We start from the raw sequence: 23043 nt of genomic DNA, 5'->3' as shown, positions 1-23043 counted from the left end.
TAATAAAGCTTTGGGGAAAGTAGTTTAGACGATTCAATAATCAAACTTCTTTCCCTGACATCAATATGATTTTGCTGTTTGTAATTTTACTTTTATATCATTTGAGACACTTGGAGACACTTGGAGCATTTAGAATTCAGCTTTTGATGATTTTTTCATTATCCAAGTTCCAGCTGATATACTGACTGGTTTCCAACACAAGTAATTATATTCTCAGCGCCTAGAGTTGTCCCTGAAGTTTTAATTAAGAAGTTTGATTCCCCTTCTGTCTGCATCCTCTATGAACTTTCTGGACATCTTGAAACACAGAAACAACAGTTTCAATTCAACAGACAGTGACTGAGGACCTGCACGGGTTGCTGGGTTTCAAAGTGAGAAGACATGAAATCTAAGAGGTTTTCGTAACCATTTAAAAAGTGGACTTGGAGTATATGGGCTTCCAAAGCTTTTAGTTTGTTTGTTTTGTTTCCTGGATCCCTTTGTCAGTCTGGGGAAACTTCTTGACCTCTTCTCAGAATAATGCTTTTAAATGCATAAAATAAGACATATTGAATTGCTAAGGAAACCAATTATCTTATAATCCAATTTTAAAAAATATTTTAAAATTTCAAAGGAGCTGCAGCTAGATGACTCAGAAGAGAGAATGCTGGACCTAGAATTAGGAGGATCTGAGTACAAATCCAACCTCTGACATTTAGTAGCTGTGTGACCCTGGGCAAGTCACAAAAAAAAAATGGTCTCAAAAAAAATGTTCAGTGGCTACCAAGTTAAGAACTCCTGTTATAAACATGGTTGATATATCACTATACATTTTCTTCAACTCCATACTCTTCTTTACGCAGTTGGGACTGCGGGTAAAACAAAAACTTTATTGTGGTTTCCCCAATGTTAAAAAGTTCAGTTTAGTTGAAAAAACATTTATTATGCACTTTATGAAAAGTTGACACAGTAGATAGAAGGTTGGACCTGAAATCAGGAAAACCTGAGTTTACATCTGACCTCAACACTTACTAACTAAATGACCTTGGAGAAGCCGTTTAATCCCTCTTTATCTCAGTTTCCTCTTCTTTAAAATGAGAAACATAATAGCACTTACCTCCCAATATTGTTGTGAAGATCAAATGAAACAATAATTGTAAAGTACCTAAAAAAGCACAATGCCTGGACCCAAGAGCTATTAAAAAATAGTTATTACTTATTATTCTTATCATCATCATCATCATCATCATCATCATAAGCCAAAAGTGAAAAATAGTCCTGCCTTCAAAGAGATTACATTCTACTGGAGAAACTTGTTCAATAAACCTAAGGTTTAAGTCCTAAAATCTACATAAAAATATAGGAATAAAAAAACAGCTCTTCAACTAGGGTTAAGTTTTATTATCATCATTTAAGGATCACAGTTTTATTCTATTTCTGTTTTTAAAGAACCTAGTTGTTTGAAATCTACAAAAGTTTTTGAAATTTCTATTATAGAAATATGAAATATTTTTATTTGGGGGGCCCCAGATCAAAATTTGAGGAAATTAACTTAGAGATATCTACTCTTTTTTTAAAAAGTTTTTTATGGGGTGGCTAGGTGGCATGGTAGATAGAGCACCGGCCCTGGACTTAGGAGTACCTGAGTTCAAATCCAGTCTCAGACACTTAATAATTACCTAGTTGAGTGGCCTTGGGCAAGCCACTTAACTCCATTTGCCTTGCAAAAAAACCCAACAAACTACTCCTATAAGTTGTGAGATATCTGACAACAAATGTTTCAATCAAATATACTAGTTGATTTTTCTGTTCCAGAAAACTGCAAACATTTCATTTATTTCTGGCCTAGATCACAATATGCTATGTCAGGCTTCTGCTTGTAATACAGTGGCAAAGATGCCTGAAAGCAAAACACCTGTTTCACTAAAGATGATGTCTGTCTTTATTCTATTAAGTTTCAAAATTAAGACCTAAAAGGGCAAAGAAGAAAAAAAGGGATGAAATCTTCTTTGATAAAGACATTAACTTAACAATGAAAGGTCAATATTGCCATCAATTTATTTAAAAAGAAAAGAATCACTTTCATGAAGTAGACACAAATCTTCTAAACAAAAATGAATTTGATGCAGTATTTGTTTCTGTGTGTGCTTGTGTATGTGAATATATGTATGTATTTTCAGTGTAACATAACCAGTGGATAGAGATGTAGAGTGTAACAATGTCTGCAGCTATACTTTTCTACTCCATCTTCCAAGCTGGATAAGCACAGAGATGAATGTTCTGAGACCTTTCCAGTCTCCTCCCTTAGGGCATGGGTGTTTAACCTTTTAGCTCTTCTGTGCCACATTGGAATATGAATTTCTCTTAATCACAGTGGTCCAGTTTGCCTGGATAAGGCCCACATTAGGAGATTATGGTTATGGAATTAGGCCAGATGTTCAGTCCTCATTTGGGTATAGAATCTGGGTTGCCAGTATTACCTTGTTTATAGTTGGTAAGACTTATGTAAGTCTTAGGCTTGGCATGATGTTGGCTTTGTTCTAGACCCCCCAACTGTCCAAGCATGTAGATAGCAGAGCAGGCAATGGAGGACATGGAGCATACAGGACAAGGAACTAGGAACTTGGGAATCTGCTAAGTAAACTTGGGCTATGCAGAGAGATTTATATGTGAACTTGACCCTGCAATCTTCTGCCATCAAGGCTGTACAATAAAGGTATATATCTCCAAGTTTCTCTGTTCTCTCTGAATAAAGAATTTAGAAAGCAACAAGGATGGAACCTGTTTGAAACATACTGCTCCCCTTGATTAGATAATGTATTGGCCTTATATCACATTTTCATTTACTTTACACCACATCGCCCAACAAAAACTTGTCAAAGGTTGCATGCTGAATTTAATACTTATTTATGACTACAATGTTAGCCTTATTATCAATGATTATAATAATAAAATGTAATAAAATAAAGTATTATAAAATTCAATAATGTTTAACAATAAAAATAGTGAGTATAATAATATAACATTTAAAATTAAAAATAAGAACATGTCATTTTTAATGTGATCACTGAGCCTGCTTTTTTGATTAATGCATATATATATGGTTTGATAGAGGCTGTAGCAATGCAAAAATATTTTCAAGATGCTCATCTGAAATTTTATTCTATTTTTGCTTTTTGTATGCTTCATATGGGAAAAAAGGTTGCTCACAAACATATATAACTCCCCAAAAGAGAGGTCATGAACAGGGCAGGTTCTTGAAATGTCATATATTTTTCTTTAGGCAGGTACAAAAGTCCAATAAAGGCACCTAGAGAGTATAGAGCATTGACCTTGGAGTCAGGAGAACCTGAATTCAAATCCAACCTTAGACACTAGTTGTTTGACTTAGGCAAATCACTTAACCTTGATTTCCTCACATCCAGGGCCATCTCCAGTCTTCCTGATTCATATCTGACCAATGGACCCAGATGACGCTGGAGGAGAAAGTGAGGCTGGGTGACTGAGCACAGCACCCCGTCCCTCAAATGCAAATCACCACCCTGATGTCATAGCCTCCTTCAAGGATTAAGGACAAACATCAAATCAAAGACACCTGAATAAATTTTTGAACACATTATATAGCTTGTAGGTTAGAACCATGCCATGTAAAAAAAAATATATAGATAGATAGATAAATAGATAGATGTGTGTTATTTTTTCACTATATAAAAGAAAAAATAACAATGGATCATATAATATTTTAAATTTAAAAAACCAACTCTGGAGGTCTGAGACTGTACAATATTACTTACATGAAAAAAGTCCAGTCATGTTATTAAGAGTGAAGCTTTTCTGTGACGGTATACAGTAGCCTTATGAGCTCAATTATTCTTCCTTCATTTTGTGGTCAGGCATGAATGGCTCACAGGTTAGACCCATCGGCCTTAGGGAATAGTTAAGTGTGTGAAGTTTTTCCAGTCATTCTCCTTTCTACTCTCCAGTCTCTCTGGAGATTCAGTCCTCCACCTGCTGATACAATTAGCTTACTTTTTGTAGCCTAAAGGCAATCCAGACCCTCTGGTTCAGTTGGTCCCTTTCTCTGTGGTTTTATGTGCAGCTTATATCAAAATAAAATGGTAGTAGTATGATTATGATAGCTCAGAGCCAGAAGTGAGGAAAATTCCTAACATTCAGGCAGAAATTTGACTCTGCTCTAATTTTAATTTATGTCCATCTCTAACAAACCCCTAGAACAGCTGAGAGATACAATGGATAAATGGAGTGCCATGTCTGGAAAAAAGAAGGCTCAAGTTCCTGAGTTTCAATCTGGTCTAAGATGCTTACTAGTTGTCACCTTAGGCAAGTCACTTCACCCTGTTTGCCTCAATTTTCTCATCTGTAAAATGAGTTGGAGAAGGAAATGTCAAACCATTCCAATTACCTCTGTCAGGAAATTCAAAATGGGGTCATGATGAGGATATGACTAAAATACAAAAAACAATTTAACAATAACAACTAACCCCTGGCCTCTTTTTGCTCAAGGCAAAAATCAGGATACAGGAAGTACTTAGGTAAGAAAAATGAATAGAGTAATTATATTACTTGATTGAATTGGCACATTTGAAAGGCAACTTGCAAAAAGAACATACCCTTATTTGGAACATTCTCCAATCCTTAGCCAGTTATATACAGCCAGTAGTTTTACAGCCTTAGTCTTCTCTGAGACGCCTATAAGGGCCCAACAGCCATCTTTGAATTTTTTTTTATATTCACAAATGCTTAATTGCTGAATCAAGTTTTGGGGGTGACCATGGATGCACTAATGGCACATCTCCATACAAATGAATCCTCCAAGTGCATTAAGTTTTAAGTATAGCTACAGATGTAGTACTAATGGTACATCCCTAAACTGGACTCTCCAAGTGTATATACCACTGCTATTCACATACTAAGAACATGTCTGTAATCTTTCAATTCAACAGGTCTTCAAAACAGGTACTTAGCAAGTCAGGAGATCCTACCTCCAACTGAACTCCTACAGTGATGGGATGACCTTTACTCAGTCCTTAGACAGTACACTGAAATGCCTTTCAACAAGTTAAAGACAGTATTTAATGAAATCATTGTAATTAAGTTACTTATGCACAAAGTTAGGGAACTTAAGATGGATTCAATAGGACTGGCCTTTGGACAGGCTGAGGCATAACTCCCCCCACCCCCAAAAACCCATAACAGATAAAAGTCATATCAAATTATTAAGTAGGCTTTCCCCATAGTTTGGTGAAAGAAGTCAGATTTAATTAAAACTTTTCTAAGACGTGGGGCACCTAGCCCTTGCTTTAAAAAAAAGTTGCCAAAATCTTTTAAAATAAACATTGAAGTGTGACAGCTTGGTTGTGACTGGACTTATGACCGAAACAGAGAGAAGGGATCATTTCTTATCTAAACCCAAGCCTACCTAATCTACATAATTTCTCTATTAGAACAGCCATTCATGATTGAAATGCTCAGGTCGATGAAACCAATTTAAATAGGGTCATTATGGTACATGTTAAAAAAGGAAAGAAGTCTCATTGGCTGCTTTTGAAAATAAATAAGGCAGCGGGACAGGCATTACTCATTGGTGGCCTTCTTCAGGTAGGCTATCAAGTGGGCCTTCTCCCCCTTCTTCTTGATGCCCACGAAGATCATCTTTGTGCCAGGGATGTACTTCTTGGGGTTCTCCAGGTACTCCATCAAGGTGTCCTCTCCCCAGGTGATCCCTTTGTCCTCACTGGCGTTGGTGTAGGAGAAGCCCGCGGCTGGGCCCGTCCTGCGGCCAAAGAGCTAGTGTAGGTCAGGGCCGGGCTTGTGCTTGCCGCCCTTCTCCGCCGTGTGGCACTGGGAACACTTCTGCACGAAGAGCTTCTTGCCCTTCTCATCTCCCATGTTGGCGTGGGGAACGGAGCCGCTGGGTCACAGACCTGGGTCACCCCCAGTCCCCGGCTTGGCACACTGCACCCGGCGCTGCCTCTCCATCTTTGAATTTTCTCTTTTCTTCCAATGCTCAGACCTCCTTTTACAATCACCATTCTGTCATTCCTTTTGGCTGTTACCCCTTTGTAAGACTGGAAACAGTCTCTATACTGTTCATCTTGAAACCTACTCTTATCAGAATTGGTTCAATGAAGAAAGAATATATAATATATATGTACACACCTATGGCACCCTGCTGTGCATAGAAATTTCTTACTGCATAGGGAAATAGGAGGAGAACGTGCTAAGGAAAAGGAGGATATGATAAAAGGGAGGGCAGATTAAGGGAGGTGAGGGTTAGAATCAAAACTAGGCTTTTGGAGACCAGTATAAAAAGAGAGAAAAGGATAAACAGAAGGAATATACCATTATAAGTCTATATGAATGGAATGAATTCACCCATAAAACAGAAGTAGATAGCAGAATAAATTAGAAACCAGAATCCAACAATATGTTCTTTACAAGAGACACACTTGAAACAGAAAGATATACACAGGGTTAACATAAAAACTGAAGCTTCAGCTGAAGTAAAAAAAAAAAAAAAGAAGAATTGCTACCAGGATCTCAGAAAAAATAAGAGCAAAAATAGACTCAATTAAAAGAGATAATCAGGAAACTATTTTGTCAAAATATACCAAAGAAAATGAAGTAATAAAAATTTTTGTAACAAGTTTCTCTAATAAAGGACTTATTTCTCAAATATAGAATGAGTAAGTCAAATTTATAAAAAAAAAAGAGCAATTCTCCAATTGATTGGTTAAAGAATATTAACATGCAGTTTTCAGAAGAAGAAAAAAGATCAAAGTCATCTAGAAATTCTAAATTAACATTAATTAGAGAAATATACATAAGCAACTCTGTGGTACCACCTTCAAACTTATCAGAAAGGACAAATGCTAGAAGGATTTGGGAAACTGTCATACTAATGAAGTGCTCATCCAGTGGTGAACTGCTCAATATGCTCTGAATATCAATTTGGAACTTACCTCATATGGATCTAGTTGAATGTATAGCTTAGCCTAATTTCTGTCACCCATAAAATGAAGATTCATTTTATTTGGGCGTTTTTGTTGATTTTTTAAAAAATTTTTTTGCAAGGCAATAGGGTTAAATGACTTGGCGAAGGTCACACAACTAGGTACTTTTTAAGTGTCTGACTCCAGCTCTTTCCACTGCACCACCTAGCTGCCCCAAAGATTCATTTTAAAAAATAACTTGCCTAAGCAAAGCTTCTTTATTGTTTCTGTAAAGTCTCTGCTACACACACAACACACACACACACACACACACACACACACACACAAAATGTGGACACCCTTTGACTCAGCAATTCACTACTAGGTCTATAACTCAAAGAGATCAAAGAAAAAGGAAAAAGACCTACATGTACAAAAAATATTTATGGCAGGATTTTTGTGGTGACAAAGAATTAGAAATCAAAGGGATATTCATCAATTGGTGAATCTGAACAAGTTGTGGCCTATGATTTTATGGAGTATTCCTGTGCTATAAGAAATGACTAATGAGATTGGACAAGCCACTTAACCCCATTGCCTTGCAAAAATATATAAAGGTTTTTTTTAATAACTAATAGAAAGTAAACAGAGAACTCTGTGCACAGTAACAGCAAAGTAGTAATGATGATCAACTAAGAAAGACTAGGCTACTCTAATCAATACAATGATCCAAGCCTGTTCAAAGAACTTAAGAAGAAAATATGCTATCCAACTACAGAAAGAGAACTTCTGAATTCTGAGTCCATTATTTAAGTACAATTTCATGTATTCATTTATTTATTTATTTTAAATATGGCTAAAACATAAATACATTTTACATGATTTCACATATGTAATTGATGTATTGTTGCCTTCTCAGCAGGTGGGAGAGGTGGAGAGAGGGAGAGAATTTAAAACTCAAAATTTTAAAAGAAAAGAATGTTGAAAATAAATCAATTTTTCAGAAGTAAATCTGATCTCTCATACAAGATTTCCTTAGATTCTGAGTTAGTTTAACCCCAAATGTCAAATATATTTATGGGTATCCCATGAATGTTAGTCTAATATATCTATACCATGTTCTATAAGCAACAGTTTCTCTGACTGCCAACCACATTGGATGATCTCACCATATAGAACAGCATGGGAGGAAATTTTACTTGTAATCCTGATAGGTTGCTTTTATTTTGTTTCTTTTTTTTTCAACCTAAGTGACTTGGCAATATGTACATGAAACAATTTACATCTAGAAGGAAAATCAAAGCTGCATTTAAAGTCAGAAACCAGACGTCTCATCAACAGCTCATCATTTAGGGCTTTGTTTCCTTCCGTTGTTTTGCCAACACATCCAAATGAGTAAACTGTTTAAATGAAGGCAGCTTGAGTTGTCCTGTTCCCAAGCTTTAGAAAATTGCTTCTCTGAGAAATACACATCAAGTAAATGAATTTTATCTCATATCTGACAGGTTTTAGACAGATTCTCTGATGTACTATGTGCTTCATTTTAATCCAAAATAACCAATACTACAATCCTTGAAAGCATCCATATCATCTTAGAAAGCATTTTCTTTTAAATTCTGCCTTAAAAAAGCCTAAATCTAAAACCCTATAGGAACACAACTTGAAAACTGGAAAGAACCTTGAAATGCATTACAACCTACTCCTTTTATAGATAAGAAAAATAGAGGCTCAGAGAAATTAATGGAATTGTTCCCCATTAGATTGTGAGCTCCCTAAGGGAAGGGATGGTCGTTTGCTTTTTTTTTGTGTCCCCAGGGCTAAGCACAGAGTAGTAGGCTTTCAATAATTATTTATTATCCTTGGTTGCATGGCTAGTAAATAAAACAGATTTTTTTAACCGAAGTTATCCAAACATCAAATCCAAATTTGCTTTATTAAAGGAAAAGTTCTGATGATAAATTTTATGCCACATTTAATGATATCCTTCAATATAAAAAGCATGTTTAAAATTATGTTTGTCCATGATCCATTACTAGAGCTTAGGAAAGAACGACTCAGATATGATGTCTGTTTGCAAAGCAGTAAGAAAAATAAGTTTTTATTGAATCAACTTCTCTGATGGACTTAGAGACAGAGCTAATAGTATTTGAACACAGACTGAAGTATACCTTTTTCTCTCACTTCATTTCTCTTGAGGTTTCTCTATCTTTGGGGAGGGTTATATTTATTTTCACAACAAGATTGCTGTAATGTGAAAAATAAATAAATAAATCATTAAACAAGAAAAATAAGTTTCATCTCTGAGGCACCACCTCACACCTCTCAGATTGACTAATATAACTAGAAAGGAAAATGATCAATATTGGAGGGGATGTGGGGAAAATTGGAACACTAATGCATTGTTGGTGGAGATGTGAACTAATCCAATCTTTCTGAAGAACAATTTAGAATGATGCCCAAAGAGCAATAAAAATGTGCATACCCATTTCACCAATACCACTACTGGGTCTGTATCCTGTAGAGATCATGAAAATGGGTAAAAATCCCACATGTACAAAAATATTCATAGCAGCTATTTTTGTAGTGGCAAAGAATTGGAAATTGAAGGGATGCCCATCAACTGGGGAACATTTTATACCCTAACAATAACATGGGGTGATGATCAAGTATGACTGATTTGTTCATTTCAGCAATACAATATTCAAAGACAATTTCAAGAGATTTGTGATGGAAAATACCATCTATATCTAGAGAAGAAACTGTGGAGTTTAAATGAAGACCAAAGTTTATTATCTCCAATTTTTAAAAGTTGTCTCATGTATATATCATTTTTTTTCTCTCTAATGTTTTCTTTTTTCTGTTTGGATCTGATTCTTTTCTCACAACATGATCAATAAGGATCTATGTTTATCATGGCTATAAATGTAGAGCCTATGTCAGATTGCTTTCTGTCAGGGGGAGGGGGAGGGAAGGGAAGGAGGGAGAAAAATATAAAACTCAAAAAAAATGATTGGTTAAAAACTACTGTTACGTGTAGTAGGAAAAACAAATAAATAAGATGTTTTTAAAAGAAAAGAAAAATAAGTTTCCCCATATAAAAATATTTGAAGCAAAATAATATTCAGTAACACAACAGACCCTTATCATTTAGTCACTATCATTTGCCCATTATTCTAACATGCCCCCATGAGATAGAAGCTTTCACAATTCCAATTTCAAATGGAATCTATTGCAACATGGTTCTTGCCATGAAGTAAGAAAAAATTTTTTAATGACACAGCATTTTCTTCAACAATTGAAACCTTGAGTTTAAAAATAAACACTGAAATCCAATGTAATAAATGTATACTAAAATACCTCTGATGTACATGAGTGATGGAATGTTTCCATTTTTATGAATTCTGAAAAGAAATATTTCTATTCATGCAGAAAGCTCTAGATTTAGGACTGGAAAGGTAGTCTGAGCCTTACCTCTAACATTTACTATCTCAATGATTTTGGACAACCTGGTTACTCAATCTGTCTGAGTCTCATTTTTCTCATTTAAAGAGGATTGATGTTTTGTGCCCTTAATTTTCGTTTTCAAAGAGGATCAATGACATCACAGCATGATGTCCTAACTCATATATGAACTGTATTTGAAGAAGACAGTCAAACTTTTATTGCCTTTCTTAGGGGATTTTAGGTGAGGAGAATGCTTTGTGAGGTATAAAGTGCCATATAAATGAGTTGTTATTAATTTTATTCATTTACCATCAGCAGAAATCATCTGGGTGAAAAGTACTGTAGAAAGCACTTTGGGGGGATAAAGACATGAAAGAAATAAAAAACCATGGTCTCTGACCTTGAAAGAAATGGCAATCTAGGCAGAGAGATGAAACACTGACCTGAAAACAATCAGAGAAGGCTCATAGCATCCTAAGAGTTTACAAGATGGTTGATTATATGTGTTTATAGGGTTTGCCATGATTGCGATAATATCATTCAGAGATACTTACCCTGTTGTGTATGGAATATTGATGCCACCCAGGTTAATACTTTCACATCCAACAATGAAGAGTGTTGAAAAACACAATAGAGACACACCACTGCAGATCATTGCTAGTTTTGCAGATTCTCTGGCACCAAGTTTCAACTTTTTTATAATATAACCTCCCAAGACAATACCAACACCAGCACTGGGCACAATAATCAAACCTGGGAAAAAGAAAGAAAGCAGAAGATTAAGTCAAAATGAATGAATACTAACATCAGCCTTTTCACTTAATTCTATTTTTATGATTTTTTTTGTAATATGGCAAATAATCAACAGAATATTCATAACCAACAAACTCACTGGTATATAATAGAATCTTAGATTCATTTAATCAACAAACTCTAAGGGTCTTTGTGTGCACTATTAATTTCTGGTGGGAAAAATTAGGGTATTTTCCTGCCCTCAGGTTTAATAAGAGAATCCAATTAAATTAATATCATTCATCTTTGCCCCCAGAGGGAGGCTTTGGGATGAGCCATGTGGGGGGTCTTCTGCTTTCCTTGAAAGTATCCTTGAAGGGCGGCGCAGTGAATAGAGCACTGGCCTTGGAGTCAGGAGTACCTGGGTTCAAATCCGACCTTAGACACTTTAATAATTACCTAGCTGTGTGGCCTTGGGCAAGCCACTTAACCCCATTGCCTTGAAAAATCTAAAAAAAAAAAAAGTATCCTTGAAAGTATCTTCAGGCTGAACCTGAAGATAAACCTGTTTAAAAAAAAACAACTTTTGATTTGAATTCCAAGAGTCCAGGAATAGCAACAAATAATTGAAACAACAACAACCCTCTCATAGAACACAGCATAACTACTTATATAACCTTTATATTGATGAGGGAGCAGAAATTACAAGAATATAGTGCTCAGGTTTTCTTAAGCTACAAATCAGCCTTCAGGAAATAATGGCCAAGATGATCAAATGCAAAACCCATTAGAAAATTCATTAAGATCCTGTTTACATTTCTATTATGAAGCTAATAATTCATTTGCTTGAATTAAAGTATTCAGTTTTCATCACATTCATTAGTATGTGTGCAAACAGCATTGTTTGAGTGAACAAAACTGCAGCAGGAGAGTTCTCAGACAGGGACATTCTCTCCTAGTACCTCCCAAAATTTAATCCCTATATCCCAAAGTAAGGCCCAAAGGCATCAGTTATTTCTCCTTAAACTGAAATAGAATAATTGGTATGTGCTAACTCTCTGAGGGTTTTGCATTTTACCTCAAACTGCAGGATTACAGACTTTATTTTAGCCCTGTATGCATCCATTCTATAAGCTTTTTTTTTTTTTGCAAAGTATTGCAAAAGCTTACATAAGATATAGTCCCTTGCCCCAGGGTTCCAGATCTCCCTTCTAGGATTCTTAGTCATTACCTCCATCTTTTGAAAATTCAAGGAATATTCCATTCTATTCATCCTTTAAAAAAGAAAAAAAATAGGAGATGTGTTCTTTAAACATGCAATTAATAGCAGGAGATTGCTAGTGAGAAAATATGGGCTCTCCATCCCCAATACCTTGGCTGAGCTAACTTCTTTTTCTAAACTGTGGGACCCTCCTGAGATCTGGGAGAATCTCTGAAGCCCCTTGGGAAGAAGTAAAAATATTAATCCTTTTCTAGGACGGATGCCATGAGACATAGTGCTTATAAGTGCTTAGAGATCTTTGGGATGAAATTTTTCAAAAGTTGTGGGGATGTGGTATTAGGCATCTCACACAGAGCCTGCAACTCTCTCGTTTAATGATAGGGTGAATTTTTTTTAAAACTAAAATTAATGTTCTCATTTATCCTGATTGAACAGGATGTCCTTGACATTTATTGATTTCTCTTGTATGTTCTAATCTAAATCTAAAATTCCCTTATCCTTATTCAAAAAAGAACATGTTCCATGGAAGAGATCACAGATATATAAGAAATATCACTTGGAGTTGTTATGTTCATTCAGTCCCAGCCTTATTCATTGCTCTCCTTTCAAAGAAATGTCTACTAGGAGAAAAAAAGATTATAATGATAATGTGTACCTGGAATAAAACTGGGATACAATGGAATTAACCCAGTGGGAGCAGTCAGTGTTGGCATAGCAATGAAATTTTTCAGTCATTTTGAATTTCCCTTTGGAATTAGTCAAGAAAAGTGTCTAAATTGTTCCTAACCTTTGACTTAGCAAATCCGCCATTGAACATATATTTAAAAGAAATCAAAGATAAATGATGAAAGTGATAGTTTCCAAAAGGACAAAAAAACTGGAAATATTTGAATTAATTGATACAAAGTAAAAAAAGCAAAACCCGGAGAACAATTTATACAATAACAACAATATTGTAAAAATAATCAACTTTGAAAGATTTAGGAATTCTGATCAATACAATGGCCAATCAAAATGCCGAAAGACTCTTAACAAAATGTGCTATTATCTCCACATAGAAAGCTGATGGATTCAGAGTATAGATTGAACCATTATCTTTTCTTCCCTTATTTGGGACAGGACAGGATAAGACATCGCTAAAGTGAGATTGTGTATATGAGTGTGTGTAGGGGGGTACTGTGGTTTGTTTTTCTTATTTTCTTAAAAGGAGAGAAAGAAAAATTAGAGAATTCACAACTGAAAATAAAATTATTTAATTTTAAACAAAAAGGTCAGCAGAGGCTCAATATATATAAATATACTATATATATATATATATATGTATAGTCATAGCAGCACTCAAGGAGCAAAGAAAGGGAAAGAAATGATTAGTAATAATTAGCACATGATTAGTAAATGACTTAAATTGTGATATATGAAGGTAACCAGATATTAATTGTATAATAATAAATTATGGATAAGAACTATTCAAGGAAATGTGGCACGATCTAAATAAACTGTTGTTGAACAAAATATATAATTATGTCAGCACTGTTCAAGAAAAGATAGTCAAATGAAATCATGTTCTATAATGGAATGGAAAATGCAGTAAAGATCCTAGAGCAGAGAAAATAAAACATACTTCTCACTTCTCACTCCTCACAATGGGGAGGTAGAAGTCTACTAGAACAACATAGTATTTGGATTGTAGGATGCAGCAAATGTAAAAAGGTTTTCAGCTTAATTATTTTTTTGTCACAATTCAATCTGATTGGAGGTTGAAAGGACTATGATATAAAGATAAATGTTTTCAATAAAACATTTAAAACAAAGAGCTCATGCTACTTAAATAAGAGGTCTCTGTGTAGTCTTTAGCATATTTTATTCCTTATTATTGCCTTGTATTTTCCAGCAAACTTCTCCCTATCCTTACCTATTCACAACTTTGCACTGAAGTCACCTAGTACCAAAGCACTGTGCATTTAGAAAATCATTCAATTCTGCATAGAATTTCTCTGTCTTTTCATACTTTGAAACAACTGTTGATATATATATATATATATATATACATATATATATTATATATATATAAGATTCAATTATTTTTGCAATGGCCTTCTTTTGCAAATAATTGTCATGAGTCCTCAAAAATAAAATGACCAAATGTCCCAGGAAATTATGTTTCTTTCTGTTTGGGAACACAGGATAGAAAAATTATCAATTTCTTTACCTTTCCAAGAAGAATCTGTGAGCCATCCTTCATCAAAATATAGCTTTTTTTCAGGTTTTGTTTAGTATAAGAAGGATATGTCTGATGCATCTTAATTCCTCCAGTAATATGTGTATTTTCTGATCATCTCACATTAAGCAAACTAACAATCATAAATGGTAAATAAAACCAAAAACAAAAACAAACCAATGATTCTTAATACTTTCTACTCCCTTTTCCAATAAGATTCAAGCGAAAGGAATCCTCCCAAGCCTAGAGATAATTTTGCCTTTCTCTTTGTTTCAGCAACCAAGAAGACACCAAGTCCCTCTCAATCTACTGGAGATAAACCTCCTGTACTGAGCCTAAGAAAGGAGGATTCCACCAGTAGGGTATTATTCAAAACCTTTCCATCAAGTCCAGTTCTAACAGAGATTGAACTTTACTAGTATAGCCTTCAAAAACTTAGTGATACCTACATGATACAAAAAGACAGTGAAATACAACTTTATGGAGTATTATTATCTCCACTGTGTAGATAAGGAAAATGAAACTCAGAGAAAAAAGGGTACTTGATTTAGTATTAAAGGATGCAAATATGCTAAGCCTGACCTTGCCACTAATTAGCAGTCACTTAACACCTGACTCTATAAAATGGAAATAATACTACTTGCTAGTAAACATTTCATAAATACTTATTGATTGACTTAAATGATTTGCCTACAATAATGCAGCTAGCAAGTGTTAGGTCTTTTAACTACAAATATGTAACTTTTTCAAATATACACTGAATGAAACATTACATGGGAGGTGCTTTCAAGAGACAAAACTAGTCTGCTTTGTTCTTAGAATATCCCATATAAAAGAGCTTCTTTTACAGTATAACAAATTCAGTGTTTCTGTTAATATAATGACATTCCCTTTCCAAGGTCAAAAAAAAAAAAGAATCTAATGGGGTTCTAATATAAATCATTAAGAAATATTTTAGATGCCTCTAAATCAATCAATTAAGAAACAGATGTAAGAACCAGGTGCAAGAACATGATATATATATATTTAACTCACATTAGGTCTAACAAATTTAATTCTCCTACAGTTGTAACTGACAGAATTCCCTTCTACTATTAATGAGAAAAAAGTAGGGAGACATAGAGCAACAGAGAAATCTGAGACCTTTTTCTTGGGGAACTGCACACCCTTTCAAAGTATGCTGAAGTTACAATCACCCCACCAAAAAAGGTAGATTCAACAAAAGTAAGGTCTTTCACTTCAATCTCCTACAAAAATGCAACTAACAAAAAGCCCAGGGGTGGGTGCTCTCATGATATAAAAGCAAATGCTGAATGTGATTAAAAAAAATCAAACTGAATTAATATTTTATCCCTTATGGCTTACAAACCTAAAAGGCTTTTCTGCAGTGAAGCAATAAAACCAGAGAACAGTGCTGATTTTAATTGATGAAATGCAAAATTAGAGTATTTACTTCCAATACTCCAAAAAACTAAAGGTGAAACAACAAAAAACTACACACCTAGGGGAGTCTTTTACAGGTAATTCCAAAGGAAAAGCTTGGCTCATCATTATAGAATTAATTTTTCATTGACCAAAATCAAGAACTCATCTTAGAACTGATAATGAAGTGATTGTCCTCAGTTCCAGTTCACACAGCTGGGTGTGGTCTAGAGGAACTTTTGTGTCAGTGCCAAATGTACAACTGGACCCAGGGCCCCATTGGAAGATCAGTTTTCAGTCAGCACTTTTCCAATTCTGACCTTTCTGTTGTTATCCAAATGTGGCAGCACTCAGAGCTTTCCCATGGAGACAGATGATGATCTTAACATTCACTAATAGCCTAGTTACAGAAAGCTAGGCAAGCTACACTTCCATAGGGAGTAGAGCAAGGATATTAAAAATAAAATCAGTTCTGTGTGAGAAAAATACTGAACCAGATTGTCCCCATACCTAGGCTACTCCCTGGCTGATGATTAGACTACTTAGTAAGTTGTATTAACTCTTAGAGTCCACTAGAGTGAACTGAAACTGTAATTACTAAATTAATTTATTAATTTGCTCATTTTGGGTTTTATTCACAACCTAGATTGGGTTGGGCCAGAAGTTCAACTTTGTGCCTCCTAGGAAAGAGAAGACAAATCAGGAAAGAGAAGAAAAATCAGAAGTATAAGTAAGGCTATAAGGGAAATGTTTACTGCATAAGAGCAAATCATTTTCTTTTTTTAACTCTTAATAATATTTTTTCCAATTATATATAGAAATAGTTTTCAACATTTATTTTTGTAAAATTTTCTTCCTTCCCTTTACTCCCCAAAACATCAAGCAATATGACATAGGTTATACATACACAATCACGTTAAACGTATTTCTGTATTAGTCAAGCTGTGAAAGAAGAATCAAAGCAAAAGGGAAAAAAATTTTTTAAGTGAAAATAGTATACTTCAGACTGATTTCAAATTCCATAGTCCTTTCTTTGGATGAGGATGGAATTTTCTAATACAAATCTTTTGGAATTGTCTTTGATCATTGAGAATAGCTAAATCTATCATAGGTGATCATCACACAATGTGAGCAAATCATTTTCAAGCACTTATGAAAGTGCAGACAACTGATATGATACATATATCTTTAATGCTCACCTAAGCATTAAAGCAGATCCAGGAAGACTGAAATGAATTAAAAATGCATCATTCTCATTTTCTATTGCACTTTAAAGAGTTATCTCACAGCAACCCTGTAAGGTAGCCCAACATTATCATGGTCATCAAACAGATGGGGAAACTGAGAATCTGATGATAATAACAACAACAAGCGTTTATATATAGAACCACTCTAGTATCCTTGCCAAGAGATGAAGCCATGAAGAGTCATACAAGACTGAAACAACTGAACAAAAATAATAACACTATGTAGTATTTACGGTAGAAGCTTCACTATTCCCAATTTACAGATGAGGAAACTGAGACAGAGAATGATTTATCCAAAGTTACATAACTTATTTTTCCCACCTTATAAAATTATAATTACTTTTCTGGCAAGACTCAGTTATTTTTGCTTTTTTTTTTGGCAAGGAAGTGGGGTTAAGTGACTTGCCCAAGGTCACACAGCTAGGAAATTATTAAGTGTCTGAGGCCAGATTTGAACTCAGATACTTATGACTCCAAGGCCAGTGCTATATCCACTATGCCGCCTAGCTGCTCCAACTCAGTCATTTTTCATGTTCATATCCTTGGGGCCAGTGATTTTGTTCTTCGTATATGCTTAAAACATGTTTATTGAATTGATATTGAAACATTTAGTTCCATAAAACTGTAGATCGAGGAAGCCAATTGCTAAAGCAAGTTTTCCTGTGTAGTAGAAGAATGACTTGGCTCTGAGAAGCTTTCCTAAAAGTAGGGCATAGAAAAAAACAAAAAACAACAACAACAAAAAAAAAAAACAAAGTTACATAAACAATAAGTATCTGGGGTTGAATTTGAACTCAGATCTACGTGATTCCAGAGAGAGTACTCTATCTACCACACACCACTTAGCTGTCTCAAGACTTGTAACTTGACTAGCTTATCATCTCGTAAGGATAGCATAGATGTAAGGAGACTGGAGGTTAAGATCATCCATTTGCTATATGACGGTTAAGCAAGTCTCCCATCTATAAGAGGAGTTAGACTAGATAATTTGCATTGTTCATTCCTGTTCTAAAAGTCTATGACTCAGACCAGAAATGAGAATTTAGGGGGAGACACAATAAGGAATATGAACCCTGAAATGATAGCAACAGCAGCCAGTTTGTTTCCCTTGGAGTAAAATGAAGGAACTTCAAGACAGGTGGTCTCAGGGTCTTAACTAGGTCTAGATAGCCTAGAACAACAAATGAAGTCAAGCTTCAACTAAATGGCAAAATCTACTATATTCATCAGGCAAATCAAATATATAGTCAATCAGTTTTTATTAAGTACTAGTTAATGTTGATACATACTAAGGTTAAAAAATGGGGTGGGGCATCTAGGAGGCACAGTGGATAGAGCACCAGCCCTGGAGTCAGGAGGACCTGAGTTCAAAACCAGTCTCTGATATTTAATAATTGCCTGGCCGTATGACCTTGGGCAAGTCACTTAACCCCACTGCCTTAAAAAAATGTGTTTTCTTTAAAAAGGGGAGACAACATACAACATGCAAACAACTGAGCAGACACAAAATGTGCACAGAATAAATTAAGGGTAATCTCAGAGGGAGGAATTAAGTGGAAGAATTGGGAAAAACTTCTTGCAAAAAAGGAAGGTTTTGAGAGGGGGCGGAGCCAAGATGGTGACAAGAAGGGATCCAGTCTTAGGAGCTCTCTGATAAAACTCATAAGCTAAGGACTCTAACTAAACTTTTGAGAGACAGAACCCACAAAGTGACCCAGTGAGGCAGTTCTCCTACTCAAGGTAACCTGGAAAAGAGCAGAAAGGCTCTGCTCCCCAGGTTGGAGAGGCAGCCTGCCAGAGGGGTGGCCCACCAGAGGGAAAGAACTTAAGCCTCCTGGAGGCAGCCCCAGGGTGCTGGGAGCTGTGGCTCACAGCAGCAGGGGGGAGTCTCCTGAGCTGCACCCCGAGGAGCACCGGGCACAAAGTGGGGGAACAGCGGGGGACCTCTGCCAGAGCGAGCACGTGGAGCCCAGCCCTCAGGGCACACAGAGAGCAGCAAGGCCACCACAGCCCAGATCCAGAAACAGAAGTAGACTGAGCCCATAAGCAGGAGCCTCCAGGGCATGAGCCCATTGAGCTGAGGGAGGGGAGTGAAGGGAGAGAGACTGCTGAGCTCTGTCCTCTGCCCCTGGAACAGGACTCTGGGGCTCTGACCACATTCAGATCCTGATCGAAGTCTAGGCCCCCTCATAGAACAGCAGGGCCCCCCCACATCAGCCCCGTGGCAGAGGGAGGTGCTTATGGTCATTCACAGACCAGGAGGGAGGACAGAGCCTCACACACTGAGACCCTTGTGGGAGTGCCCCAAAAGCTCAGGAAGTACCCCCAAACCAAGACCAGGCTGGGAAAATGAGCAAGCAGAGAAACAAAAGGAAGACTATTGAGAAATATTTTGCAAATGAGCCCAAGAAGGCTCAAAATACTCAGTCTGAAGATGAGGAAGCACAAGCTCCTGCATCTAAAGACTCCAAGAAAAACAGAAATTGGGCTCAGGCTATGATAGAGCTCAAAAAAGACTTTGAAAATCAAATGAGGGAGTTGGAAGAAAAACTGGGAAAAGAAAGGAGAGAGATGCAGGAAAAACATGAAAATGAAGTCAGCAGCTTAGTCAAGGAAATCCAAAAAAAATGCTGAAGAAAGTAGCATGCTAAAAACCAGCTTAGGTCAAATGGACAAAACAGTTCAAAAAGTTATTGAGGAGACGAATGCTTTTAAAAAGCAAAATTGGCCAGATGGAAAAAGAGATAAGAAAACTCTCTGAGGACAACAAATCATTCAGACAAAGAATAGAATTCAGGGAGATTGATGAATTTACCAGAAATCAGGAATCAATACTTCAAAACAAAAAAAAAAATGAAAAATTAGAAAAAAATGTGAAATATCTCATGGAAAAAACAACCGATATGGAAAACAGACTTAGGAAAGATAATTTAAAAATTATTGGAATACCTGAAAGTCATGATCAGGAAAAGAGCCTTGACATCATTTTCAAAGAATTACTACAGGAAAATTGCCCTGATATTCTAGAAGCAGAGGGCAAAATAGAAATGGAGAGAATCCACTGATCCCCCAGAGAAAGAGATCCCAAAAAAACAACCCCTAGGAATATTATAGCCAAGTTCCAGAACTCCCAAGTCAAAGAGAAAATAATACAAGCAGCCAGAAGGACACAGTTCAAATATCGTGGAGCTGCAGTCGGGATCACACAGGACTTAGCAGCAATTACATTGGAAGCTAGTAGGGCTTGGAATACAATATACTGGAAGGCAAAACAGCTTAGAATGCAGCCAAGAATGAACTACCCAGCAAGGCTGAATGTCCTCTTCCAGGGAAAAAGATGGACTTTCAATGAACCAGGGGAATTTCAAATGTTCCTTTTGGAATGGCCAGAGCTGAACAGGAGGTTTGATCTTCAGATACAGGACTCAGGTGAAGCATGGAGATTGAAGGAGAGGGGGAAAATATGAGGGACTTAATGAGGATGAACTGCATGTATAGAAAAATGATACTGATAATATTCATATAAACCATCTCAGTTAATAGAGCAGGTAGAGGGAGCTTTTATAGTTGAAGCACAGGAGAAAGCTGAATTTGAAGATAAAATATGGTGTAAAAATGGAGTCAGTAGAAAAAAAGGGAAATGGAATGGGAGAAAGAAAAAGGAGAGGGGGAATAGTCCAAGATATTTCACATAAGATTTTTTTTATTACAATGAGCTATTGCAATGATATGGAAGGGGGGAGGCAAGGGGGAATGAGGGAACCTTTGCTCTCATCCGAGATGGCTAGGAGAGGAAACAGCAAATATACTCAATGGGGTATAGACAACTGGAGTAAGAAGGAGGGGGGAGCAGGGGGAAGGGCTGGGGATGTGAATAAAGGAGGAGAGGATGGACCATGGACCATGGTGGGAGACTGGTCAGATATAACACATTTTCTTTTTTACTTCTTGCAAGGGGCTGGGATTGGAAGGCCTGCCCAGGATCATGGGGCCAGGTGGATGCTGGGCTTAAGGGGTGGTATGGGGGCTCAAGGCTTCTTGGCCCCAGGACCAGGGATCTGTATGCTGAGCCAGTCAACGACCCTACAGCAGAGTCAGAGTGAAAGGAGAGAGAAAATAGAGTACATGGTAGTGGAGAAATAAGAAAGGAGGGAGTTGCGATCAGCAATGGCAATGGTGGAAAAATATGGAAGTAACTTTTGTGATGGACTTATCATAGAGAATGAGATCCACCCATGACAGAGTTGTTGGTGTTGGAACAAAGACCCAAGCACATTTTTTGTTATTGTTATTTGGGGGAGGTGCAGGGCAAGTGGGGCTGGATGGCCTGCCTGGGGCCACATAGCGGGGTGATCTTTGGGTGTCTGGGGCCAGATTTGGACCCAGGTGCTCCTGGCTCAAGGACCAATGCTCTGTCTGCCACCCAGCCACCCCTACTATTATTACTGTTTTATTTTATTTTGGGTCTTTTTTCCTTTTTTTTTTTTTTTTTTTTTTTTGGTTTTTGCAGGACAGTGGGGATTGGGTGGCTTGCATGTCACACGGCTGAGTGATTGTTGGGTTTACAAGGCTGGATATGGCCTTGGGTGCTTGTAGCTCCAGGGCTGGTGCTTCGTCCATCGCGCCACCTGGCCATACCTACAATTATTAATATATTTTTTTTTATTTTAATGTTTTTCCCTCCCCTTTACTTTTTTTTTCCCCAAGCAAGTCTATCTATATTCATGGGGGAGGGGTATTTTGTTTACTTGTAAACAAGAATATTTTATTAATGCAAAAAAAAACATTTGTACAAAATGAGAATAAAAAAATAAATTTATACTTAAAAAAAAAAGGAAGGTTTTAACTGAAACTTGAAGGAAACAAGAGAAACCAAAAGACAGAAATGAGGAAGATCATTCGAGAAATGAAAAGCAAACAGTAAAAATATCCAGAGTCAAGATATGGAGTGTCCTTAGCACCAGAGACAACTGATGGTGTAACAGATAATTAGGTTTGGAATCAGAAAGACCTGAGTTCAAATGCAACCTAAGACATTTACTGTGTGAACAACACTTCTGTTTGCTTCAGAATCCTCAACTGTGTCTCCTTTATAGATAACTTGCAGCTAAATTGTTATAAAGATCAAATTAGATAATATTTATTTAAAAGTACATTCAATATAATATACATATGTAGCTATACACAGACAGTGTGTGTGTGTGAGAGAGAGAGAGAGAGAGTTTGTGTGTGTGTGTGTGTGTGTGTGTGTGTGTGTGTGTGTATGTTAATTCCCTTCCCCTTTTCCCCCCATTTTGTGTGAGGAAGAACAAGGAGACCAGTCACTGGATCACAGAATACGGGAAATGTGGAGAGAAATAGAGTATAAAGATTGGGAAGATTATGAAGGGCTTTGACAGTCAGAGATTTCTGACTGGAAGTAATAGGGAACTACAGTAAGTTATTGAACTAGGGAGGAGAGGGGAGAGATAGAAGATATGGAATCTTTTTTTAAAAAAATCAAGGATGAAATGGAATTTCCAAGGGGGTAAAAACCATTGAGGAGTTCATGAGTGTCATCGACATGTTAGTGTAGGGAGTCTAAAAACTCTAGAAAGCATCTCTTGGAGGCCTCTCATCTAGAGATAAAACTAGTTTTAAAAAAAATCTAAATGGGGACTGAAAATCCTAGGATCCAAGTTGCTCTCTTTGAATCCCCTTGCCTTAAAAGCCTAGATACTTGAGCTAACCAACTATCCAGAAATATTTCAAGGAAGAATGACTCAAAGGACTCAAAAAAGAAAATGAAATCAGGGAGCAAGGAGTGGCTAAGAAACAGGAAAGTCT

At 36.4% G+C, this 23043-nt stretch overlaps 1 protein-coding gene across 5 annotated transcripts in view; it reads right to left on the bottom strand.

The window, feature by feature from the left end:
* SLCO5A1 (solute carrier organic anion transporter family member 5A1) overlaps positions 1–23043 on the bottom strand; it is a 411786-nt gene that overhangs the window by 34885 nt on the left and 353858 nt on the right. For all 5 annotated transcript variants that reach the window (XM_074207458.1, XM_074207462.1, XM_074207460.1 and 2 more), the window contains one exon: positions 10931–11129. In XM_074207458.1, coding sequence (XP_074063559.1) covers positions 10931–11129 — 199 coding nt within the window. The remainder of the gene's footprint in view (positions 1–10930; positions 11130–23043) is intronic.

The sequence above is a fragment of the Macrotis lagotis genome, chromosome X, assembly GCF_037893015.1.
Source record: "Macrotis lagotis isolate mMagLag1 chromosome X, bilby.v1.9.chrom.fasta, whole genome shotgun sequence".
Taxonomy (NCBI): domain Eukaryota; kingdom Metazoa; phylum Chordata; class Mammalia; order Peramelemorphia; family Peramelidae; genus Macrotis; species Macrotis lagotis.
The sequence above is the reverse complement of the archived record's forward strand: the minus strand, read 5'-3'. Positions and strand labels throughout refer to the sequence as shown.